The sequence below is a fragment of the Microcaecilia unicolor genome, chromosome 2, assembly GCF_901765095.1.
Source record: "Microcaecilia unicolor chromosome 2, aMicUni1.1, whole genome shotgun sequence".
NCBI lineage: Eukaryota > Metazoa > Chordata > Amphibia > Gymnophiona > Siphonopidae > Microcaecilia > Microcaecilia unicolor.
Window position 1 is genome coordinate 458,556,071 of NC_044032.1, and position 27,219 is coordinate 458,583,289.

Consider the following 27,219-nt stretch of genomic DNA (forward strand, 5'->3'; position numbering starts at 1 on the left):
GAGTTTGGATAATCAGCGTCCTACTGTACTAACATCTATTTTCATGCCTTCTTACTCTCCAATTTCTGCTCTCACAAATCAAACGCCATCTCTACGGGGCAATAAAAAAAGCCTGCATTAAAATCAATAGAGTTTCCTGGCCACTTCACGTTTGTAGTAAAACATTATCCAATTACTATATAGTTCAAGATTCCTTAAACCTCTTACCTATTTGCTGCTTATTTGAATGGGTTTTCTCCATTTCATTTCCTGTCACCTCTGCCTTCCTCACAGATTTTTCTTCTGGCATTGTTTCTTCACTGACTTTTATGTCTTCATCCTCTTCTTCCTCTCCCCCAACTTCATCTACAGTGACAAAGTTAAGGTCCAATTTAAACCTGCTGAGATCTGCCATGGACTCCTCTTCATCTTCATTAACTTCATCTAACGTCACCAAAGGTTGCTCATTGTTGTCTCCTGATGCTTTGTGTGTGGTTATACTGACAAGATTTTCGACAGTTTGAGACAAAACATTCTCTTCAGGAACTACCGTACTACTGGATTCTTCTACCTTCTCTTTAAGGATGACCTCAGATTTTAAATTAGAAGATTCAGCACACAAAGTTGACTCCTCTTCTTCTCCTACTTCATCTAGTGTAACTAGAGGCTGCCCTTTATCAAGCTCTTCAGGTTCTTCCTCTACTGAAACACACGAATCTTTAGCTGTGCTCTGAAACATCACATCTTCTTCATCGCTTATCTCATCTAAAGTGAACAGAGACCGGGGATCTTTGACAGCTGGAATTGGATCGCCCTCAGGAAGTATTTCATCTTTGGTCTTTAGACCTTGTGGATCTGTTACTGCTTGTACACTAGCATCTTCTGCTTCTGCAGCTGCCCCATCCTCCTCATCCCCTATCTCATCCAAAGTGACAAAAGACAGCTCCTGCTTAGGAGTTTCCAGGGTGGTCTCCTTGTCTCTGCTCCTTTTGGAACTAGGTTCCAAGGGTAAATTCTCCTTGACTGGTTCTTTCCGTTTCCCTCTTTTTGGCAGATTTTTCCTAGTCTGAGGAGATACTATTTTTGCAGCTTCTTCTGCTTTTTCTTCCAGGGGTTCTTCCACCACCTCATCAACAGTAACAAATTCATCCAAATCAAATGGAAATAGCTGATCATCTTCCTGTAGCTGTAAAAATAAATAAATACATTTATATACATACACACCAAGATGACTGTGTGTAACTATATAGTGACACTCAGCTATATGAATTTAAGACAATTTAGATTAGACTTTATAAATACTTGCACTTTATAAATTTACAATAGGTAAACATAAATAAATGTTTTAAAAGGTATACAATGATGCTAAATATAAGGTAAAGATAGGCAAATTACAGCTTCCAATAGTGAAAGTTGTGACACCCCAATACAAGTAAACAAGCAGTATGCTAGTTGCCTTTCTTAGTAAGAAAAATGTCCTTGCAATTTTTATGCTACAAGTGAACAGCAATAATTAAACCCATGAGAAGTTGAATATTTTAAGGTTTATATACAAACCTCATGAGAATTCTGTCAAGAGAAAATCATTTTTAAGCTTTCAATTTAAACTACACAAGATGCCAGAACACAAAAAAGGATTCAGTTATCAACATTATCCCCCCAATCAGAAGGGCTCAAAACTGATACCATGCTTCAATTCCAGGTATCTCATCTCAGTCCATCCACACATGCCCAGTATGGTCCACATACCGTGTTTCCCCGAAAATAGGACATCCTCCGAAAATAAGACCTACTAGAGGTCTTGATGCAATTTGAAAATATAAGGCCTCCCCCGAAAATAAGACCTAGCAGGGGAGGTCTTATTTTTCGGGGGAAACCACCCCACCCAAGATCGCCGGCTCCCCCCGCCCTCAGTCGCTGCAGGAACTAACCTCTTAAACGCTTCCTTTCACCATTCATCTTCGCACTCGCAGCAAGCAGCAGGGCAGGTCACTCCTTCCTTCCGTGTCCCGCCCTCACCTGACGTTACGTCAGGCGAGGGCGGGACATGGAAGGAAGGAGTGGCCTGCCTTGCTGCGACGTGCGAAGATGAATGGTGAAAGGAAGTGTTTAAGAGGTTAGTTCCGGGAGCGACTGAGGGCAGGGGGTGCCGCCGATCGAGGGGGGGGGGGGGGGGGGAGCCGGCGATCTCGGGGGGGGGGGGGGGGCGACCTCAGGTGGGGGTGGGGGACCCGATGTTCCCAGAAAATAAGGCCCTCCCGGGTCTTGGGGAGCAAAAATTAATATAAGAGTGTCTTATTTTCAGGGAAACACGGTAACTTAAGTGTTCAGATTATTTCTCAGCAATGTAGCAGCTTTTCAACTATAGTAATGTCCTTCACCTGGCCCATTTTGGACTTAAAGTTGGGTTTCTCCTTCCAGAAGTAATGAATCTTGTAGTATGCATCAAATATAAAACCAGCTCCTATAACACTGGTCTACAAAAAAAACCTTTTTTTCTGTAACAAGAACAAAACATACATTTTCTGGAAGATAATTCTTCCCTGAATCCAGATCTCATTTCAGAATTTCTGTTTCAGCCTCAGTTTTCATGTGATAATGTTTTTTGTAAATGCTTGTGTCGGCGTATGTAGCTATTATATGTATCTGGCAAAATGACACGCTTGTGCTACAAGAGTTCCAAAAAAAACTGTCTCAGTTCACAAAGAAATCAAAGATATAAGCAACATAAGAGTAAAAGACCAGTAAAAGGTCATTACAAAAGACCATGTCACCTTCCTTGGAAAAATATTCAGAAAAAATAGCATGTCGGTCACGAAAAACACTCACTTTCGTATGGCAAGAAAGAAGATTCCATCCTTTTAATCTCGAACCTAAAAGCTCAGCCTGTTGCTTCGACAAATTTAAATCACGAACAAGATCGTTGAGATCCCCTTGTGTCAAAAAGTGGGGCACATTTGATTCACAGAGGTCCTGAAATGATGGGTCGGTATGCATATCCCCTTCTCTGTCTTCTGCATGTTCGTCACTGTATTCATCTTCACTCACTATCAAATTCTCAGGAGGCACTGGTACTGGCAATTCTTCACTGTGACATACAGGTCTTATAGCAGATGGTAAGTTAGGATATTGCACAGTTTTCCTTGTTTTCAAGGTGATTCCTGCTATTTTTGTCAGACAGAAATAGCAGTCTGTTGTGTGATCCGTTGGTTGCCTCCAAATCATGGCAACAGCAAAGGGCATGCAACGTCTTCCTTTTAACCAGCCTGTCAGGAGTGTAACACACATCAAACAGCAAATGTGGGGAGCCATTTGCGGTCCTGTTCACCAACCTTACACCCGAAATATAGTTCGTAGCACTTTTTTACAAGAGGATTAAGTTTTCGTTTTTGCGATTTCAGAGTAAACTCTCCACAGATATAACAAAAAGAATTTGGGCTATTTGCACAGGTACGAGGCATTTCTTCTGAAATGACACAAAACACACACCTTCACAAACGTAGAACTACAAGCAATCACTTCCAACAGCAATTGTTGACTGAACTCTCAATGCTGAGATACAGGTGGCAACTGACGCAACAGAACGTGTTTGAACATGTTCGAGCATGACTCATGAGCAATGTTGCCAAACCTCCCTTATTTCCTGGTGGTGGCTTTCTAAACTAAGGGTTTTGTATTGTAATTCCTAGTATATTTCAATTGTTTTTCCAACAATTACAACTGCTGAATTAAATTAATCCACAGCAGCAGGGCCGCCGAGAAACTTGGCCGGGCCCGGGACAAGGGCGCCTCGCCCCCCGCCCCGCCCGCGAGGTCGCCGCTCCCCCTCCCCCCTCCGAGGTCGCCGCTGCTGCTCCCCTGAGGGCGGGATACAGGGAGGAAAGGAGACCCGAAGGGAGGAGTTCCGCCTCACAGGGAGGTGAGGAGGGAGAGTCGCACCACGCGGTGATTTAAAGACAGGGGGCCGGCCCGGTGGCAGGACTGTCAGAGGGCTGGTGGGACTGGCACCAGGCCCCCCTTGAAGGCCCGGGCCCTGGGGATTTTGTCCCCCCGCCCCCCCCCCCCCCCCCCCCCCCTCTTGGCGGCCCTGCACAGCAGGGTACCAAAATGCATTGTTTTCAAGGATTTTTATAAAAGGGTAGTGTGTCACAAGAAACTGAGCCCGATAGGCAAAAACTGATTTCATTTTCGATTCAGCACCCATGACTTAGCTAAGAACCCCATTCACATTCTTTGTAACAAAAATGCCGTTTACCAGTGTAATTAGGTAGAAGCCAGCAGTTACCAGGGAGGCCAAGCTAGCAGAATTAGAGCTAACAAGGGGTGCATTCTGTCCGTGCAGCTGAATTTACTTCTAACTCAACCCATCTTCAGAAGACAGAGAAAAAAAAACAGAATCATCCACATGTGGAGGGATGTATCACGCTGCCCACAAGCCCTCCCGCAGAATGGACGAGGAAGTGTCAAAGCTAGCAAAAAAATGGGAGGCATCTATAAACAAGCCCTCCCGCAGAATGGACGAGGAAGTGTCAAAGCTAGCAAAAAATGGGAGGCATCTATAAACCCAGTGCAGGAGTCAAATGTGTTCACCTTCCTACAGCAGACACACTATATGCTCAGGCTCATTCATAAGTGCTGAGATGGAGCTGCAGATCAGAGTTCTAATGCTTGATTAATTTCCAATAAGCATCGATATAGCACAGCAATAAGCCTAGAGGTCTCGCTATCCAAACAAAACACCTCTTCCACTGCTGTCTGTGACATCCGAGAACCCCAATGATGGCACCTCTGGGAGCCCAGCCTGAAGCTGAAGTAATTCAGGAACTATGGGCAATCTCAAACTCTTGACACAAGGGGATTTCCAAGATGGTGGTGGTTATTCTCTGAAGCTCCAAATTCTGCTTTCCTTGTCTACTAAATAGAAGCACAAAGGCAAGCTGTGTCGTGCACTCCTCAGAACTGCAGCAAACCGTTACACCTCTGGCCCAACTGACTTTTATGCAGAGGCTGGTCGTCCAGGAAACTAGTCTGAAACTGGAAATGTTAACTTCGGAGTTAGTGACTCAGCATCAAACCTCAGACCTCCTCTAGCAATGTCCAGAGAAGTGTTTAGGTCAGGGACCTTGGTTGAATCCAGTTCTGTCTCTTTTAGTATCCTTAGCCATGAAAGGATGTCCAGCAAGCTTACTTCAGCTTAGTTCAGAACCAGAAGTTGGAGTACGTGTGGAGAAGCAAGTATTTCCTGTCGAAGCTGGTTCATCAAGGGATGGTCTACCTCAAGCTATCCACCATTATTTGGCTGTTGGTGTATCAGTGGAGTACTCCTGTGAAATCCCCAGCATCACTGTCCTATCACACCCTAAACATTGGCATCTACATAGGAAAACATTCAGGGCCTAGGTGCTGCTCTCACTTCACAAATTACTGAGCTCTGGGAGCACATTTCTGCCTAGGGACACATACTGCTGTTTTATTTTTTATTTTTGTTACATTTGTACCCCGCGCTTTCCCACTCATGGCAGGCATCAATGCGGCTTACATGGGGCAATGGAGGGTTAAGTGACTTGCCCAGAGTCACAAGGAGCTGCCTGTGCCTGAAGTGGGAATCGAACTCAGTTCCTCAGGACCAAAGTCCACCACCCTAACCACTAGGCCACTCCTCTACTAGAGTCTAAGAATTCTCAGATTCAATTGGTAATTCAGAAGCAGTCTGCTAAAGCATAATCTGTGCTAGTAATAGAATCAGCTATGCTTAAATAGCTTTTAATGTCAAGGATAAGACAGAGTTTAGAGAACACTGTTAGAAGACTGAATTTAAGGATTATAAATCTTCCAAAATTGGCTGTAACTCAATAAGATATGCTTACATTTTACTTAATTGAACATTTGAAAGTAGCATTTTAACTTGTTCCACTGGTAGTAAAAATATATTATCACTCCCTAAGACAATGCAAAGTTTTCCTTAAGGAACTTCTGAAACAGAATCTCAGAAGATTCTGCTTTGTTGGCTGAAAATTATGTTCCTGCTAATCTATCTCTGTAGCTCTTTCAGCAGATAGGGAGAGGCAATATTTTAGGAATCCTAGGTGTGTTTTTGAACTGTGATGTAAGGCTATTTCCTGATGTGGCTAAAGAGACAGAAGAGGAATGATCAGGTGCTTTTTCTCCCCCCTAAAATTCCACTTAAGTATTGTAAAATTTCAATTAAATCTGTTTTATTTTTAAATCCTCCCCAACTTCAAGCTTCATTATAGTAAAAGACTAGTAGGAAGCATGTGACTCCATTCCTTGTGAAATGCATGGATTCGTTGTTTCTTGATCTTTAAGGATGTTTTATTTTTCTTTTCTTACCTGGATATCCCCTAACCATGGTGCACTTCTAGGTATTTCTTGCTTTAAATTTGTTTCTGCTTTTTCTTTGTATTGATTACTAAGAGCTAATCTGTACAAGTGACTTTACTTGGTAATTGTATGGATATTTCAATAAAAGTAAACAAAAAAATCTTGACACGTCTTCAAACCCAAATTTGGCCCCAAGAATCCTAAAGCACTATCCCTCAAACCACAAACATGTATGAAAATGCTCGCAGTGAAATGCATGCATTATCAGCCAAGGATGTATTAATTACCCACCCCTACCTTAAAATGTTGATTTATAGATCCCCAGACACAGTGTGCGCAAGCATTGGGCTAACCCAGCAAATCTACCTAACCCTAGGTAATGTGTCAGCCATTAATAAGACTCCTGGGTCGATGGAATCAGCCAGGGACAACTAAGCATCTCTGCATCCAGGATTAAGCCAGGACTGGAGGTGCTGAATAAATAAAACCCAGATTTGGCAATACTACGCTGCTACCTTGAGTTTATGGAGCAGTTCCTGTCTGATCTGGGGAGCCCTCTCATTCCAAACGAAGCCTGAAATGCTACTATTCAGATCCATTATTAAATGGACTTGGGGAAAATCCACTATTTCTGGGATAAGCACTATGAAATGTTTTGTACATTTTTGGGATCTTGCCGGGTATTTGTGACCTGGATTGGCCACTGTTGGAAACAGGATGCTGGGCTCGATGGACCTTTGGTCTTTCCCAGTATGGCAATATTTATGTATATAGCAGGACTTCTTGGAACTAGTACAGCAACCAAAGCAAAATACTTATCTTGAGCAGAGTGGAGCAATCTAGTGGCTGGAGCACTGGAGCGACAACCAGAGAAGACTGGTTCAAATCCCACTACTGCTCGTTGTGATCTTGGGCAAGTCACTTAACCTCCTCATTGTCTCAGGTACAAAACAGACAGGGAAATAACTAGTGTATCTAAAGGTACCAGGGCACCCCCAATATTCCTTCCAAAACTGCCAAGGTAGCAGAGCTGAAAGCTTCGAGATGTAGAACAGAACGGGAAAGCAGGAAGGACGCCTGTTCCCTTAGCTGCTACTCCCATCTCACCCTGCAGCTACTGGCTGGCTAAGGAATATTTGGCCAATGAACTTATGGGGAAAGCAGAAAGGAAGGTTGATGCCTCCTAGGTTACTGCTCCTGCCTTCCTCTGCAGCCTATTGGCTGGCTACGGAATGTCTGGCTAATGGGCTAACAGGGGGAGCACAGAACAACAGTAGTATAGATCAGCCTTTGGCCAACCACAGATAGGGGGAGAAGTACTAAGAGAGTCACTTGGCAAGGTAATGAATTGCTGACAGAGAGGAAGGGAAAGGAAGGGCTAAGAGAGGACCAGAGGACCTGTAAAGGGTGTAAGAGAACTGCTGGCAGAGGGGCTGGAGAGGTGAGGCTTGCAGAAAAACTAAGTTACTTACCTGTAGCAGTTCTCGCCAAGGACAGCAGGCACATTCTCGCACGTGCTTGATGTAATCCATGGAGCCCTGTGCGGACAATGCTAACTGCATTGTCACTTTAAATCTTTGAAGCAGTGCCACAACCGCACATGAGCGAGTGCATCTCGGACTGACGCTGAAGCGTGGGACCAGCAGTACAATATTAAAGCTATGACGACAACTTCAAAGGAAGTGGGAGGGATGCGAGATTATATGCCTGCTTTCCTCAGAGAACACTTGTTACAGGTAAGTAATTTAGCTTTCTCCAAGGACAAACAGGTATATTCTCACATGTGTGACACTTTAGCTGTCGGGCTCACCATATAATGATGAACCTGTGTAGAAAGTGAGACTTAAGCAGAAAAAAAGATTCTGCAGGACTGCTTTCTAAACTGACTATCTCACCTAGAATGCTGCTCCAGACAGTAGTGAGCAGTGAAGGTGTGGATAGAAGACCACGTTGCCACCTTGCAAACTTCTTCAAATGGAGACAGAGCGGAAATGAGCTACTGAAACCGCTATGGCTTTTACATTGTGAGCAGTGGACACGGCCCTGAAGGGTCAGTCAAGCTTGAGCATGGTAGGAGATACTATCAGCCAGCCAAGTTGAAATAGTGTATGTTTGCTGATGGGAATCCCTAATCTGTTACAGCTGAAGGACACAAAAAGCTAGCAGGGCTTCCTATGAAATGTTGCACATTCTAGACGGTATACTAGAGCACGCCTGCAGTCTAAGGTATGCAGTGCTGCCTCTCCAGGATGAGAATGTGGCTTTGGGAAGAAGATGAAGTACAATGGACTGATTCAAGTGGAACTCCGATAACACTTTAGGAGTGGGGACGAAACACAAGCCTGATGTGATAGAACCTGGTGTAAGTGGGTCTGCTACAAGGACTTGAAGTTCGCCCACTCTTCTGGCAAAAATAAGAGCTATTAAGAACACTACCTTATATGTGAGGAACTTAGGCGAACAGGAATAGAGTGGTTCAAATGGAGGTTTCATGAGAGCTCCTAGGATGATATTGAAATCCCATGCCAGCACAGGTGGTTTGGTATGAAATTAACCTTTCAGGAATCTAACTATCAAGGATGAATGGAAAGTGGTTTATTATCAACTTTAGAATGAAAAGCATCCATGGCACTCAAGTATACCCTGAGTTAGTTTTGAGGCCAGAATCTGAAAGATGGAGGAGGTACTCCATAAGGGTAGGAAGAGAACATGTAGCTGGGTCAAGCACTCTTGGCTGCACACCAGATAGAAAACCTTTCCCTCTTTAAAAGGTAACATTTCTATGTAGGTGGTGTCAAGAAACGCCTAGCCACCTAGCTGGGGTTACCCCGCTGCCAACGTAGAGGGTCTATCCTCAGCACAGCTCAGGTCCACCTGCACCTGCTGCTTGTGCTCTACACTAATACCATCCTCCCACCGACTGGGTCACAACTGCTTCTGGGCGAGTCTCCTACGCTCAAATTATCCCCAGTGATTTCTAGGTTACTGAAGCCACACTCCCAGTGGTCCCACAGTTCCCAGAAAGCACTCTCAGACCAAACACACAAACCACCAGGATTCTTATCAATCCAAACAGGGCAAAGAAACAATTGTGTTTCTTCTCATAAAAATATTGAACAGTGGGCAGAAAAAGTGCAATCAGTAAACATAAGAGGTACCTGAAATATGGTTCAATTAATTAATGTAAGTGTTCACAGGGCCTTAGCAAGATCTGTCTCTCTCTTCTTCCTGGCTAAGACTGGAGCAAAGCCAGTACACCTTCAAATGAAAATGAGCTCCTGGGCCAATCAGAGCCCAGAACAAGAAACCTTCAAACACATACTGCTTCTTGTACACAAGTACATAAGTATTGCCATACTGGGACAGACCAAAGGTCCATCAAGCCCAGCATCCTGTTTCCAACAGTGGCCAATTCCTTCCTATATTAGGCCTGTAATATGGCTCTGCTGGCCCTCAGTTTTCCTTGCTTTGCTGTCATCAGCATATTTTAGTTTCTTCCTGCAATTGCATGTAAGCTACAGTGCTTTCTCAGTAAATGGAAAGTACATGTTACATGTCAAGGTGACAGGAGGAACTGAGGCTATGCAGCCCATATATGGCAGATACACATGGAGACAACTTTGATGGTGATGAGAGACTGAGGACCCTGCAAAGTTCATGATGTTCCAACAGAAATGTGTGTTCAGAGAGGAAGGACATCAGGTATTTCTTATTTGTTTGCTACATGGTTTTGCACGCTGGGTGAACGCGCTACTGATAAGGAATTAGTCAATTGCCACAAAGTGTGCATGTGAACACAAGTAGGAGAGGATGATACAATGGAGGAGCAGGGAGCGCTCCACATGCGGCTGCAGAGCCGGGAAGAGCGGGTGAGAGGAGCAACTGCCAGCGACGCTCTTGAGACAAGACGAATAGGACCTGGGCGGCTCGCGACCGGTCCGCGCTGCTCCACGCCGTCCGCCATAGGGGGAGCAGGCCGTGTCCACTCGGGGAGAGGCCAGAGTTTCTGTGATGCAGAGCACACCACTGAGCATCAAACTGTGAGTAAACCACAGGGGGTCACTCAACGAAGGAAATCGGACAGTAAATAGACTTGGGGATCTGCTGGTGCTCCAAGGGTAATATCCCGCCCAACAGCAATATCTCAAGATATTCACACAATATCTCACGGGTCCAGAGGGGCATGACAGTAAGAAATCAAAGTACAAACTGAATAGCTGCCTAGGGAGATTAGGATTGCCTGCAGCAGAACAGGAATACCTCTGGGTGACCCTTCTGCACTGCAAGTTCTCTGTGTTGCATGTGTAACACCTCACTGCTAATTACCTTGAAGCTCCCCCCTCCCATCTGCCCAGCCAAGGTCAGAACCAGGAGTCCTGAAGACTTTCAGGGCAAGGAGGTGGGAAGCATTTAGCTGTCAAGAGACAGATCAAAGGAGAATCTGACTCAGAACTACTCTTCTCCCCCCACCCCCATCTCCTCTGCTAACTGACCTATCAGTGAAACCTGATCCACTACCAATCTCACTAGCATGAAAGGCTAGCTGAAATAACATGCAAGACTAGAACACCAGACCCACCCCAAAGAACAAAAACCTTATCAAAGACCCAATCATCAGAACACAGTCTTACTAAGTCTTGCTAGTAGCCCACAGTAAACAAAAACCAAAATGAATACCTTCAAACTACTTTGTGAATACCTTCAAATTACTCTGTGGAGGAGTGGCCTAGTGGTTAGGGTGGTGGACTTTGGTCCTGGGGAACTGAGTTCAATTCCCACTTCAGGCACAGGCAGCTCCTTGTGACTCTGGGCAAGTCACTTAACCCTCCATTGCCCCAGGTACAAATAAGTACCTGTATACAATATGTAAGTCGCATTTAGCCTGCCATGAGTGGGAAAGCACGGGGTACAAATGTAACAAAAAAAAAAAAAAATCTACTCCTTAACACTGATCCACTTTACCCTAACCATTCCGCTAACAGAAAGTAACACTATACGCATACTGAATAATCACCAAAGATTGATCAGACACACCACACCCCATCAAGCTGAGAACAACTTAATCAAAGGAAGAACACCAACATGCGGACAGAATGCAAAGAAGGGTCCAAACAAACCCACCACACCAAAGAAAAGACAACTAATAACCTGGATCCACGGACCAAAAGGACCCCATAATCCTAGACCTCTGCCCCCCAGGATACAAAATCACACACTGGACCAGGAAGGAAAAGAGAGGAGGCATAGCACTAATCTATTGATCAGACTATACCACTGAAACCAATGCCTAGTCCATGACATCTCAGCTTGAAATTGCCTCAATCAGAATCCACAACAAAACCCTACACAATCACCTGAATTGTGTTCTGTTTTACAGACCTCCAGGTAACTGGAACGAAGCCCAGACCAACTTCATTTCAAATACATGTGTAGCCAACTCTAATGTACTAGTACTAGGAGACATCAACCTTCACTTAGAAGACCCAAACTCAATCAGCGCATGAGAATATAAGGAATTCCTACACCTATGGGATCCCAAATGGCCACAAATGCAAGCAAACCACGTCAAAGGGCACACAATTGATCTCATCTCTCACAAACTTTCAACAGACCAGCACTTAACAATAACAGATATTAAATGGTCAAACACCCTGGACTGATCACTATAAATTAAACCTATCCCTACACTGGCGGAAGAAGGGATCACACCAAATCCAAGAACACACATCCTACAGAACAAGAGATCATGTAGACACAAAAACATTCTGGCAACTGCTATACAACAATGAATGGACAGCGCAAACAGATTCCCATAAACTACTTCTTGAAATGGGATAAAAGATGCAAAAGCATACTAGACGAAATAGCACCCTTACAAACAAAAACTTCACGTAAGCATAACTCAATACCATGGTTCAACGAGGAACTGAAAAAACTAAATACACAATCCAGGAAACTTGAACGAGCATGGAAAAAAAAAACAAAGGATGAACACACACTCAACACAAGGAAACAATCACAAAGAAAATACAAATACGCAATAAGGCAGACCAAAAGACCATACTATAAAACTAAAATAGGGGTCATGTGATGCCTGCTGCTTGAACAGCAGCAAGGGAGAGAGGCTCCCGGGATTTCCTGCTTAAATCAGCTAAAACCCCAGAATCACTTTGAAAAGACGACCCCTGATTAAATCAGTACTTACCTCCAACTGCTGGGCTTGAGAGTAGTGACTTTTCAAACGAATTGGAAAAGGCATGCCCACGAGGGAACAGAGGAAAACTAAGGTACAGCAGAGACAGAGTTTGAACAAGATGGCAGAGGCTCCAGAGGTACAGGGCTCTTTACCCTCACAGTCACCCGAGTGGGTGAAGGAAATATCAAGATCGGTTTCAGAAGCACTGGAAGACAGGTTTACCAGGCTGCAATCAGCTGTGGATGGCATAACTGCAAAACTTGATTCACATACAAAGCGCCTCACAGAAGTGGAGCAGAGAGTATCGGTGGGAGAAAATGAGACAAAAGCTATGGCAGCCCAGATATCCCTACTGCGGAAAGAAGCAAAGGAGCTGAGAGACAGAGTGGATGAACAGGAGAATAGGAACCGAAGGAATAACTTGAGAGTTATAGGATTGCCAGAATCGGTGGCAGACAAAAAGCTTTACCAATTCTTTGATACCTGGCTGCCGGAACGTTTGAATCTTCAGGCTGGGGAGAATAAATTTTGCTGTGACCGAGTACATCGCATAGGAATCAGAGCCGAAAATGCAACTAAGCCCAGAGCAGCAATAGCTCACTTCACTAACTGGCAAGAGAAGGAACAAGTGTTAAGGGCGTATAGGGCTCGGGAGACTGTGGAGTATGAAGGGCATAAGCTGCTTTTGTTTAATGACTATTCCACGAGGGTGGCCATGCTGCGGAAGGAAATGGCGCCCACCTGCACAGCGTTGCACAAGAGAGGCATACGCTTTGCACTCTTATACCCTGTTAAGCTGAGGGTCTGGCGGGTCAAGTATTTCTTTTCCAGGAAGCAGCAGAGGTGCAGAAATTCATGGACAACCTTAACAAACACAAGGTAGCTGCACAGAAGGAGACTCATTGCTCGGCTTAAGCTACAGGAAGGCAGGCTGTGACAGCTGATGGGTATGATCATTGTATCCAGCTTGAAAGTGAAACGACGTGGCGCTGTATTTGGTGCCTTATTTTTCAACGGTTTTTCTACTTTTCATTAACATTTTCTATTTCTTCTCTCTCTAGTTGTTGGACTGGTTTGCAGTTACAGGACTTGTTTACAATAGTTCTCTTGGACAGGTCATTTATATGAAGAGGGGAGGGTTTTCTGCTTGCACTGTGCTCATGGCATCCTGGAAGCTGGCAGGATCGAATTGTACTTGCTGTGCCGGGGGGGGGGGGGGGTTGTGCTAATGGACATGAACGTATTTATATATGTGGGGAAGGGATAGTTCAGGATGTTTATGTTCTGTTGTGCAGTGATGTTCATAATATTTGAGAAGGCAGGGTCTGGGGGGGTAACCTCCCTCTGCGGTTTGCGTAGAGGACGGATGGGAGTTGATTGATTTAGGTAAGTGAAGGATGAAAGTGGATAATTGAGGTAGAGATGGGAGGGGGGAAGGGGGGATGGAATGTAAAAGAGTGAGTGTTTGGCTGGATATGGTATGTGTGGTAGAGAGGAAGAGGGATAGATTGGGAGGGGGGAGGGGTAAGCTTCAGGATTGTTGGATTAGGGGGCCTTTGAATTTGCTGGGGAACAAAGATAAAGTAACGATAGGAGGATTCTCTGTGATTATATTTTTCATTCCTTACGGGTTCAGCTGGGAGACCTGTGAGGATGATCAACAATCATTGAATGTTTGGAATGCTACCTGTATAACATATGGCTAACTTAAAAATTATTACTCTAAATGTTGATGGCATTCGTTCCCCCATAAAGCGCACCAAGATTCTGACCATGGTGAATAAGAGGGGGGTCGATATAGCGTACCTCCAGGAGACACATTTGTCGGCGCTTGAACATCAGAAATTAAGAAGGGGCTGGGTGGGTGACGTGGGATTTTCCTCATATTACTCAAGGCAACGAGGGGTGGCCATTCTTATACATAAATGCCTACCCTTTACTATACATACAATAATACATAATCCAGAGGGGAGATACATATTGGTATTAGGAGAACTCTGGGGGCAACATATATTGCTTTGTAATATATATGGGCCAAATGTGTATTCCCATAAATTTTTCTCTGACTTGGTGGCCAGGGTGGTTACATACACTGGTCATCAGCTCATTCTGGGGGGTGATTTCAATGTGGTGGCAGACCCCACAATTGACTGAAACCGCCAAGACCTTAGAGGTGAGACATGGGAAAATAAAGGAGTCCATTTTGTACTTAACCAGCTAGGGCTGGTAGATGTTTGGCGACTTCTTAATCCTCAGGGGGAATGAATTCACATTTTTATTCTCACCCTCATGGAGTGTTACTCTAGATTGGATTATCTATTGGTCTCCCCCTCGGTGGGTGCCAGGGTTCCAAGGGGCAGATAGTGGACTCAGTATTAAGTGACCATCAGGCTGTTGAAATGGTGATCCCGTGGTCCGCAGAGCCGGGTGAGCGGGTGTGGAGATTCTCCCCTGCTCTAATCAATGATAAGGAATTCCACGAATATTTAAGGGTTAAATGGTTGGAATATAAGCAATATAATCAGACAGCAGATATCTCACCCGAAATGGACTGGGCAGCTTTGAAAGCAGTCATGAGAGGGCACATTATAGCTTACACAGCTGGGAAAAGGAAACAGAGGGAGGCAGAACTCCTGCACCTCTCCAGAGAGCATCATCAGCTACGGCGCCAACATATAGCTCATATGACTGCTCACTTTAGGATGGAGCTGAAACAGGTTAGACACAGATAACTGAGCTCCTGACCCAACGGGCGGAGAGGGATATATATTTTCAATGGCTCCGCTTATTTAAGTGGGGTAGCAAAGTGGGCAAGCTGTTGGCCAACTTAGTTAGATCCTCTTGTAAGAAGCAATTTATTTCAGTGATTAGGGATGATGCCGGAAGGGAGTATACCACAGAAGACCACATTCGTCAGCAGTTTATACAATATTATAGTTCTCTGTATCAAGCCCGAGACTTTGACCATACCCAGTGCGAGGATTTTTTTCAGCAGCTGCGGGTTCCCTGTATAATGGCAGAGCATGGATTGCACCTCAATGCACCCATTTCAGAGGGGAAATTCGATTGAGAATCAAGGCTTTAAAATTGACAAAGGCACCGGGCCCGGATTGGTTTGGGCCCAATTATTACCGTATAATGGCTGACCTGGTGGCTACACCTTTTGAAAGATTGGTTTAATGAGTTGGTAGAGGGGGGAACCCACATACGCGCCAACATGGCTCATATAGTACTCTTGCCGAAACCGGGTAAGGACGCAGGACAGGTGGATCTTACCGCCCATCTCCTGCTGGATCAAGACGTGAAGCTTTTGGCAAGCTATTTTTGCACGCCGCCTTAATCAGGTCATTCACACCACTACTTCAATGAGGACCGGGTAGGATTTGTCCCAGGGAGATAAGCATCTATGAATATCATGCAAGCGTTAACGGCTATTCATGAGCTCAAAGGGAAAGGAGATTTGGAGCCATTGTAGGCCTTTGACATGGAAAAGATCTTTGACAGCATATCCTGGCCTTATCTTTTTGGGGTCTTGGGGCGGTTCGGCATTACAGGGGCTTATGCATATTGGATTCAGGCATTTTATACTTATCCATCAGCCAGATAGTTTCCCAATTCAGAGGGGGACCAGACAAGGTTGCCTATGAGTCACAAACCTGTGAAAACAATAAGGGAGTCATAGAATCAGCCTTGAGCTGGGTAGCCTTGTGTGAAACAGAGACAGTCTGTGCAAGGGTAGAAGGAATGCTGCTGACATTTGTAGATAAGAAAGAACAGGCTTCAAAGAAAAGGGTTGCTGACGTGCAGGCATTGGGTGCAGTACGAAAGTAAGTGTATATAAGAAGAGCAAAATATATGTAACATAAGCAAACATATATCTCTGTATTACTGCTAATCATATATTGTGAGTATACTTTGCTTCCAGTATGATGTTCTCATACTGCCTCTGTCCAAGGGAGGACAGTTGAAAAAATAAAAATTGTTGATTATTCTTCTTTATAATAGGTGTCAGTTTCTTTGTTTGCACTTATATAAGGTGTAAACAAACACCAAAGACCAGGGAGGCCTGGGTTTACCGGATCTACGTCAGTATAATGCAGCGGCAATGCTGCGACTTATTTATGAGGGAGTAGAGGGGGTGTCCGCGATTTCTACCTAGGGAAGGGTTCAAAGATTGGAGCCACCCGTGGACTTTTCTTAATTTACTTCTTTTGGGCACTAGTGGGAACCATCGGATTACTAATAAATTAGAATTTTTAAAACCAATGCGGAGAGTGTGGATATGGTGGAGACGACAACAACGCTCCCCGGATGCTTCCCAGTATCTCAGAATGATGGGTAATGTAGCATTTCCCAGAGGGTTTGGGATATTCGGTGTTCTCTAAATGGGAAGATAGAGGATGTAGGATTCTGGGTCAGCTTGTGGATGAAGAACAGAGGATTTTCTTCACCTTCGACCAAGTACTACTACTACTACTACCATTTAGCATTTCTATAGCGCTACAAGGCGTACACAGCGCTGCACAAACATAGAAGACAGTCCCTGCTCAAAGAGCTTATAATCTAATAGACAAAAAATAAAGTAAGCAAATCAAAGTAATTGTGTACAGGAAGGAGGAGAGGAGGGTAAGTGGAGGCGAGTGGTTACAAGTGGTTACGAGTCAAAAGCAATGTTAAAGAGGTGGGCTTTCAGTCTAGATTTAAAGGTAGCCAAGGATGGGGCAAGACATGGGGGCTCAGGAAGTTTATTCCAGGCGTAGGGTGCAGCGAGACAGAAGGCGCGAAGTCCTGGAGTTGGCCAGTAGTGGAGAGAAGGGAACAGATAAGAAGGATTATCCATGGAGCGGAGTGCACGGGAAGGGGTGTAGGGAAGGATGAGTGTGGAGAGATACTGGGGAGCAGCAGAGTGAGTACATTTATAGGTTAGTAGAAGAAGTTTGAACAGGATGCAAAAACGGACAGGGAGCCAGTGAAGCGACTTGAGGAGGGGGTAGTATGAGTAAAGCGACCCTGGCGGAAGATGAGACGGGCAGCAGAGTTTTGAACCGATTGGAGAGGGGAAAGGTCACTAAGTGGGAGGCCAGCAAGAAGCAGATTGCAGTAGTCTAAACGAGAGGTGACAAGGGTGTGGATGAGGGTTTTGGTAGAGTGCTCGGAAAGAAAGGGGCGGATTTTACGGATGTTGTAAAGAAAGAAACGACAGGTCTTGGTGATCTGCTGGATATGAGCAGAGACGGAGAGAGAAGAGTCAAAGATGACCCCCAAGGTTTCGAGCTGAGGAGACAGGGAGAATGAGAGAGCCATCAACAGAAATAGAAAACCGGGGGGGGGGGGGGGGGGGGGGGGGCGAATGAGAAGCTCGGTTTTGGTCATGTTTAATTTCAGGTGGCGTTGAGACATCCAGACAGCAATGTCAGACAAGCACGCTCGAAACTTTGGTTTGGATGCAAGGTAAGATATCAGGGTAGAAGGTAGATTTGGGATGTCATCAGCATAGAGATGGTAGGAAAAGCCATGGGATGAGATTAATGAACCAAGGGAAGAAGTGTAGTTAGAAAGAGGAGGGGACCAAGAACAGAACCCAGAGGTTACGCCGATAGCAGAGGGATAGAAGTAGAAGAGGATCCACCAGACGGTGAACACTAACGGTGCGGAGGGAGAGGTAAGTAAAGGAGAAATGGGAGGTCCCAAACAATAACTTGTTACAATATTTGCAGGTTCAACACTATTGGTCCTCCCTGAGGGGGGAGTATGGTGACGGGTGGACATGGGGCCTGATGAATAAAATCTTATTACAGATACCTAGCAAGGCCAACAGCTTGTCCACTTGGTATAGGGTATTAACCATGAATGGGTCCATGGGGGGTATGGAGATATTGGTGAGTGGAATGAAGACCTTGGGACTCAGTACACAGGAACAGATTTTGGGAAACTTTTTTCCCTTATCTATAGAATGGTCAAGGCCGCAAATCTACAGGAGATACAATATAAGATCCTACACAGAGCATATATCACTAGGGCGAAGGGGGCTGTTATGGGATTGTGGAATGACTACAGATGTAGTAAATGCGGTGGAGCAGGGGGGAATCTCCTCCATTCCTTTTTGGAGTGCCCGGCTCTGGGGATTTGCAATGAGGCGTTTTCTGTCCTAAATGCTACAGTACATAGAACTTTGGAGTGGGACTATGCGACTCTATTATTGGGGGACCAATCCTTATTGGTGACTCAAGGACTTAGATTCCCATAACGACGACTTATGTGTCGTCGGTTCGGAAAACTATCTTGCACTATTGGATAACGGGGGAGGATAACGGGGGAGCTGTGGAAGGCCAAAATGAGGGAGGTAGGCAAATACGAGATCCAGAGTTTTCGTAGTTCCCCTAAATTGATCAATCGCCAATATGCTTATTTGTGGGCTTCCTGTCTAAACAGTTGGGTTAGGAGGGGGAGGGGGGATTTAGGTTATGAGGGTGCAAGGGGTTGGATGTTGTGGACGGACATGCGTGATTGGTGAGGTGGACTATGACTGATTGGATGATAGGGGTAAAATGAAAACTCAATACAGAAGGATTAGGGGCTCCTTATTACAACAGACAACATATTGCACTAGTTTATGTACGGGTTTACTTAGTTATTGCAGCTGTGTATACTTGTTTGATGAATGAGCTGTTGTATTACATATCTTCCTCTGTTATGTACAACAATTTTGTATTGAGAATGAAAGAAAAAAAAAAATTAAATAGGGACAGACTACAAAGGCATGAAGAAATTATACCAAATCGTGAACAAACTTCTAGATACTAACTTAGTCACTACTTCGAACACAGACTTCTCATCTGCAGATAAACTTGCTAAGTATTTCAATGAAAAAATTGTAAATCTACACAACACATTACCCCAGGACAACATTGACATCGAGAACTTCCTTAACAAACTGGACCCAACCACTGGAGAATACCCGGCTGACCAAACTCAGTTAAACTTCACCCTCCTTACCACTGATACAGTTGCACAGGCGATCAACAGGTTCTCTAACACCCACTGTAAACCAGATACCTGCCCCAACTACCTAATAAAATCCACCCCTGAACGCCTCATAGCCGACCTCACATCCCACCTAAATTACATGTTTCAGCTAGGCCTATTCCCCAAAGAAAGTGGCAATATACTACCCACCACGAAAAAAAAAGTAATGAAATCACTATCATTCAGTAGCATCCATCCCATTGTCAGTCAAACTGATGGAAAGTATGGTAGCCAAACCACTCACAGATTACATACACAAATTCTCAATACTACATGAATCACAGTCATAAGTACATAAGTAATGCCATACTGGGAAAAGACCGAGGGTCCATCGAGCCCAGCATCCTGTCCACGACAGCGGCCAATCCAGGCCAAGGGCACCTGGCAAGCTTCCCAAATGTACAAACATTCTATACATGTTATTCCTGGAATTGTGGATTTTTCCCAAGTCCATTTAGTAGCGGTTTATGGACTTGTCCTTTAGGAAACCGTCCAACCCCTTTTTAAACTCTGCTAAGCTAACCGCCTTCACCACTTTCTCCGGCAACGAATTCCAGAGTTTAATTATACGTTGGGTGAAGAAAAATTTTCTCCGATGTGTTATAAATTTACTACACTGTAGTTTCATCGCATGCCCCCCTAGTCCTAGTATTTTTGGAAAGCGTGAACAGACACTTCACATCCACCTGTTCCACTTCACTCATTATTTTATATACCTCTTTCATGTCTCCCCTCAGCCATCTCTTCTCCAAGCTGAATAGCCCTAGCCTCCTTAACTTTCTTCATAGGGAAGTCGTCACATCCCGTTATCATTTTAGTTGCCCTTCTCTGCACCTTTTCCAATTCTACTATATCTTTCTTGAGATGTGGCGACCAGAATTGAGCACAATACTCAAGGTGCGGTCGCACCATGGAGCGATACAACGGCATTATAACATCCTCACACCTGTCTTCCATACCTTTCGTAATAATACCACATTCTCTGGCAACAAATTCCAGAGTTTACTTACACGTTCAGTGACGAAATATTTTCTCTGATTCGTTTTAAATTTAATACATTGTAGCTTCATCGCATGCCCCCTAGTCTAGTAGTTTTGGAAAGCGTGAACAGACGCATTTCAACTAGAACTCAACAAAGAAAAAACACATTGTCTCGTCATCTCATCCCAACACAGCGCAGACAACCCCACAATCATCAACACACCAGATTACACCCTCCCTATCTCAGACAGCCTGAAAATCCTCGGAGTCACATTGGACCGCAACCTAACACTAGAGAGCCAAGTGAAAACCACAACAAAGAAAATGTTCCACTCAAGGGGGAAACTCAAACGCATGAAACAATTCTTCCCAAGGGAAACATTTCGCAACCTAATACAATCAATGGTACTAAAGCCATTTAGATTACTGCAATGGAATTTATGCGGGATGCAAGAACAAACCTTAAAGAAACTTCCGACAGCTCACAGCACGGCAGCCAGTCTCATCTTCGGGAAAACGCGATTTGAAAAGTGCAAAACCCCTCTGCGAAAAACTACACTGGCTCCCAATCAAAGAATGCATTGCTTTCAAAATCTGCACTATGGTTCACAAAATACTCTACGGCGAAGCCCTGGGATACATGACAGACTTGATCGACCTAACAACTAGAAACACATTTGAATCAACAAGTACCTAAACCTGCACTACCCAAGCTGCAAAGGACTCAAATACAAATAACTTATGCATCCAATTTTTCCTACTTAAGCACAGAAACTGTGGAATGCACTACCAAAAGCATTGAAAACAACGCACGACCACCCTCCACTTCCGGAGAACACTAAAACTTACCTGTTTAAAAAAAAGGAATACCCTACCAATCCAACATAAATGCTTGATCTCTGCAAAAAAAACAAACAAACAAAAAAAAACAACGTGATGGACATCACACAACCCTTCCTAGTATGATTCCCTTATGTGGCTATATCACATGAGCATTATCTTACCACAACGTCACTATGTATTTGTTCACACCGGAGTCTGCAATCGCCTCTCCGGTACTACGTAAGCCACAATGAGCCTGCAAATAGGTGGGAAAATGTGGGATACAAATGTAATCTATATAAATAAAAATGTATATATTCGTTTGTTCAAAATCTTAAATCTCTGAAAGTTCTTCACCGATTGCTTTCAAATTTGGACACAACGTTGCATTCGAATACGCGCATGTTTTTATATACCTACTATTATATAGATGTCACAGCTGTCGTACTCGCGGCGCAGAAGCTGTGCGACGAGTAATTGCAAATCAAACTGAGGAAGAACGGCCATCACTGAACGAATGAAACAAAGAATGGCTCAAATACGTGCCGAGAAAGCAGCAGAGCGACGTGCAGCCAGACTTGACGATGCACAGCTGCGAGCACGGCGATCACGTTCTGCAGCTTCAGATCTGTTTCGTTCTCAACAGAATCAACGCGACAGGCTGAGAGTGGCTTAAATCTCCAAAAGTTCTTCACCGATTGCTTTGAAATTTTGACACAACGTTCCATTCGAATACGCGCGTGTTTTTATATACCTACAATTGCAAATCAAACTGAAGAACAACGGGCATCAGCGAACGTGCGAAACAGACAAAGAATGGCTCAAATACGTGCCGAGGAAACAGCACAGCAAAAAACATCGCTCGAGGCTCTTGATCGATCATTGCAAGATTTGCGTGGAAATATCAGACCATTTGGGAACACATTAATATTGCTTGCAGGAGATTTCAGGCAAACATTACCTGTAGTTCCTCGATCGACACCAGCGGACTAAATAAATGCTTGCCTAAAATACTCTACTTTGTGGCAACACATGAAGACATTAAACTTAACTACAAATATGCATGTCCAGCTGTAAAACGATCAATCAGCTCAGATATTCTCACATCAATTGCTGAAAACTGGGAACAGAAAGGTGCCGGTTGATCTGACCTCAGGACGAATTTCATTGCCTCATAACTTCTGCAATTTACTGACCTCAAAAGAACAATTGGTTGAAAAAGTATTTCCCAATATTCAAACCAATTATAAGAATCACGATTCGCTGAGTGAACAAGCTATTCTTGCAGTCAAGAACAAAGACGTCTACGAACTGAACAATATTATTCAGTCTAACATTCAAAGCGAGCCACTCACATACAAGTCCGTTGACACTGTTCTGGAAGCAGATAAAGTGCTTAATTATCCAACAGACTTTTTCAATACACTCGATCTGCCAGGGATGCCACCACACGTACTGCAATTGAAAATCGGCTTGCCAATTATCATGTTGCGAAATATCAACCAGCCAAAGCTTTGCAACCGCACGCGGCTTGCAGTAAAAAAATTAATGAGCAATGTCGTACAAGCAACAATCTTGACAGGACCTTTCAAAGGTGAACATGTCCTCATTCCTATGATTCCAACAGATATGCCATTTCAATTAACAGATTGCAATTCCCCAATTCGATTGGCATTTGCAATCACCAACAACAAAGTCAGGGCCAATCTTTAGAATTCACCCGTTTACATCTACACACGGATTGCTTCTCACATGGACAATTGTATGTTGCAAGTTCTACAGTCGGCAAACCAGACAATCTCTATCTCTCCACACACAATGGAACAAAAAATATTGTATACCCACAAGCATTGTGAAATTAAACATATTAGAAACGTGCGCTTCCTCTTTTCTTTCTTTTCCATTTAACCAGACTGAGCCACAGCAACGCGTGGCTGGGTAGAGCTAGTAAATATATAAATTTTTGTATATTATTATAGTGTGTAATGGAAGGAAACAGGAAAATCCATATATGATCACGTTAGTTTAAGAGAAATCACATGATTTAGGAGAAATGAAACTTACAACAGTATATATGTATGGTTAGGAAGGTTTTGCTGAGCAGTCTTTGCGTCTGGCTTTTTCTGTGTGACAACCTGCTCCAGAGAGAACAATTATTTTGGCTTAGTGAGATACCAATAAAGACTTTTACTAGTTGCGCCTATACCTTAGTCTGATTGTCTCTCTTATTCCAGCCTCTAGGGCTGAAGTTTTCCCCTCCCCAGTGGCAAGGGACAGGATTACACACTGCTTATCCCAGAAATATTTTCCCCAATTTAATAACGGTCTATGGACTTTTCCTTTAGGAAGCCGTCCAAAGCTTTATAAAACTCTGCTAACCGCCTTTATCATATTTTCTGGCAAAGAACTCCAGAGTTGAATTACACGTTGAGTGAAGAAATATTTTCTCCGATTCGTTTTAAATTTACTACTTTGTATCTTCATCGCATGCCCCCTAGTCCTAATATTTTTGGAAAGCGTAAACAAAGGCTTCACGTCTACCTGTTCCACTCCACTCATTATTTTATAGACCTCTATCATATCTTCCCTCAACCGTCTTTTCTCTAAGCTGAAGAACCCCAGCCGCTTTAGCCTTTCCTCATACGGAAGTCATCCCATCCCCTTTATCATTTTCATCGCGCTTCTCTGCACCTTTTCTAGAAACAGAGAAACATGACTGCAGATAAAGGCCACATGACCCATCTAGTCTGCCCATTCTCTGTAACCCCTAATTCTTTCTGTTCCTAAGCGATCCCACATGCTTATCCCATGCCTTTTTAAATTCTGGAACAGTCCCAGACTCCACCACCTCCACCGGGAGGCCATTCCACGCCTCCACCACCCTTTTATGTGAAATAGTACTTCCTTAGGTTACTCCTAAGCCTATTCCCTCTTAACTTTGTCATATGCCCCCTCATTCCAGAGCTTTCCTTCATTTGAAAAAGGCTCTCTTCCTGTACATAAATGCTCTTGAGATATTTAAACGTTTCTATCATGTCTCCTCCTCTCTCCCAGCGTATACATGTTGAGGTTCATAAGCCTGTCCCTATAATTTTTGCATTCAAGACCGCTTACTAATTTCGTAACCGTCCTCTGGACCAACTCCATACTGTTTATATCTTTCCGTAGGTGCGGTCTCAAGAACTGCACGCAATACTCCAAATGGGGCCTCACTAGAGACTTATACAACGGCACTATCACCTCCTTTTTCCTGCTGGTCATGCCTCTCTTTATGCATCCAAGCATCCTTCTGGCTTTGACAGTCGCATTTTCTACCTGTTTGGAAGCTTTAAGGTCATCAGACACTATCACCCCCAAGTCCCGCTCTTCCTTCGCACACTGAAGCACTTCACCCCCTATACTGTACTGTTCCCTCGGATTTCTGCAATCCAAGTGCATGACCCTGCATTAAACCTTAGTTGCCAAATATTGGTCCATTTCTCTAGCTTCGCTAGGTCCTTCCTCATGTCATTCACACCATCCAGGGTGTCCACCCTGTTGCAGAGTTTAGTATCATGCATAAAGAGACGAACCTTACCAGACAGCCCTTCCGTAATATCGCTCACAAAGACGTTAAAAAGAGCTGGCCCTAGGACCGATCCCTGCGGTACTCCACTGACATCCTTTTCTTCAGAGCAAGCTCCATTTACCACTACCCTCTGTCTCCTACCATTCAACCAATTTTTAACCCAATCCGTTAATCTAGGTCCCATACCGAGGGCACTCTATCAGTCGCCTGTGTAAAACCGTGTCAAAGGCTTTGCTGAAATCCAAGTATACCACATCAAGCGCCCCTCTCACATCCAACTGTTTAGTCACCCAGTCGAAGAAGACAGTCAGATTAATCTGACACGACCTGTCACTAGTGAAGCCATGCTGCCTCGGGTCCCCCACTCCATGTAGTTCAAGAAATGTCACAATCCTCCCCTTTAGAAGCGTTTTCATTAGCTTACTCACCACGGAGGTCAGACTGACAGGTCTGTAATTCCCAACCTCCTCCTTACTTCCAACTCTTGTGCAAAGGAACCACATCCGCCCTTCTCCAGTCCACCGGGACTACTCCAGTTTCTAAGGAAGCATTGAAGAGGTCCGTCAGTGGAGCCGACAGAAATTCTCCGAGTTCCTTAAGCACCCTCGGGTGTATCACATCAGGCCCCATCGCTCTATTTTTAGTTTGGCAAGCTCCTCACGAATACAGTCCTCTGTAAACGGGTTTTGGTCTACCATACATCCATCCCCTTTAGCCTTTGTTTTCTGCAGCCCTACCCCCAGTCTTTCATTCGTGAACACAGAGCTAAAATAATTAAGCAGTTCACCTTTATCCTTATCTTCCACATATTTCTCTCCCCTCAGCTTTGAGCCTCACAATATTATGGCACTTCCTCTTGTCACTTACATATCTGAAAAAGGTCTTATCCCCCAATTTACCGTATTAGCTATTTTTTCCTCCATTTGGTGCTTCGCTTTTCCTGGTAGCTTTTCCAGCTCTTTGCTTATTTAGGTATTCTCTCCTGTCTTCATCTTTCTGAGTCGTCTTATAACGTGCAAAGGCTAGGCCTCCTTTCCCTTATCTTTTCAGCTACTACATTCGAGTACCAGAGAGGCCTTCTATTCCTCTTACTTTTATGTAATGTTCTAACATAAAAAGTTAGTTGCCTTTAATATAGCTCCTTTCAGTCTTGTCCATTTCGCTCTACATCCTTCAGCTGTTCCCATCTCACTAACTGTTCCCTTGAGAAATTCCCCCATCTCGGCAAAGTTAGTTCCTTTGAAATCCAGGACCTTCAATCTCGAATGTGCCCTCTCTTCTGTTTTAATATTGAACCATACCATAGGATGATCACTAGATGCCAAATGGTCTGCCCCCTTGACGTCAGAAACGTACTCTCCATTTGTAAGCACCAGGTCCAGAACAGCTCCATCCCGCGTTGGTTCTGTTACCCACTGCTGGAACAATTGCTGGGACACCCCAATCAACATTCGGCATATTGAAGTCACCTATCAGTAGTACTTCCCTTTCCTAATTCCACTATATCTTTTTTGAGATGCGGCGACCCAAAATTGAACACAATATTTGAGGTGTGGTCGCACCGTGGAGCGATACAAAGGCATTATAACGTCCTCATTTTTGTTTTTCCTAATAATACCTAACATTCTATTTGCTTTCTTAGCCGCCGCAGCACACTGAGCAGAAGGTTTCAACGTATCATCAATGACGACACCTCCCTTTCTTGGTTGGTGACTCCTAACGTGGAACCTTGCATGATGTAGCTATAATTCAGGTTCCTCTTTCCCACATTCATCACTTTGCACGTGCTCACTTGCTTCCAATTTGTGTGCTAAAACTAAAGAAAAAAATATGCATTCCTCTGTTAACAGCTTTACAGCAAAGAAACACTACCTGCTGGCCAAATAGGAGAAATACACTTCAGGACATAATTAATTTATTTTTATTTATTGCATTTGTATCCCACATTTTCCCACCTCTTTGCAGGCTCAATGTGGCTTACAATACATCATGAGTAGTGAGAATATATTAGAAAGTATACATTTAGTAATAACAGAAGGGATTTTGGGTACATGATAATGATAAAACATAATGCAGGAAAATATCTAATACATTTTACAGGCTTAAAACACAGTTTCTTCACAGGTGGTTTGGTTTCCTAGAGGCTAGGAGTATTCTAGAGACTGAGTCAGGAAGGTTTAGGAACACAATCTATGTCAACAGGAACCAGGCCGCCAGGGCTAAAGTGAGGGTCTGCATAGAGGAGGGACCCTTCGTTCTGTGCTATTAGGGCTGGAAAAGGATCTAACCTCAATGGTTCGATGTA

The 27,219-nt window shown here is 44.1% G+C and overlaps 1 protein-coding gene across 1 annotated transcript in view; it reads right to left on the reverse strand.

Annotated features, from left to right (window-relative positions):
• Nucleotides 1–27,219, reverse strand: part of ZNF638 (zinc finger protein 638) — a 426,212-nt gene that overhangs the window by 32,045 nt on the left and 366,948 nt on the right. The window contains exons 23-24 of the mRNA XM_030192174.1: nt 7,794–7,896; nt 208–1,165 (exon numbers count right to left, since the gene is read on the reverse strand). Coding sequence (XP_030048034.1) covers nt 208–1,165; nt 7,794–7,896 — 1,061 coding nt within the window. The remainder of the gene's footprint in view (nt 1–207; nt 1,166–7,793; nt 7,897–27,219) is intronic.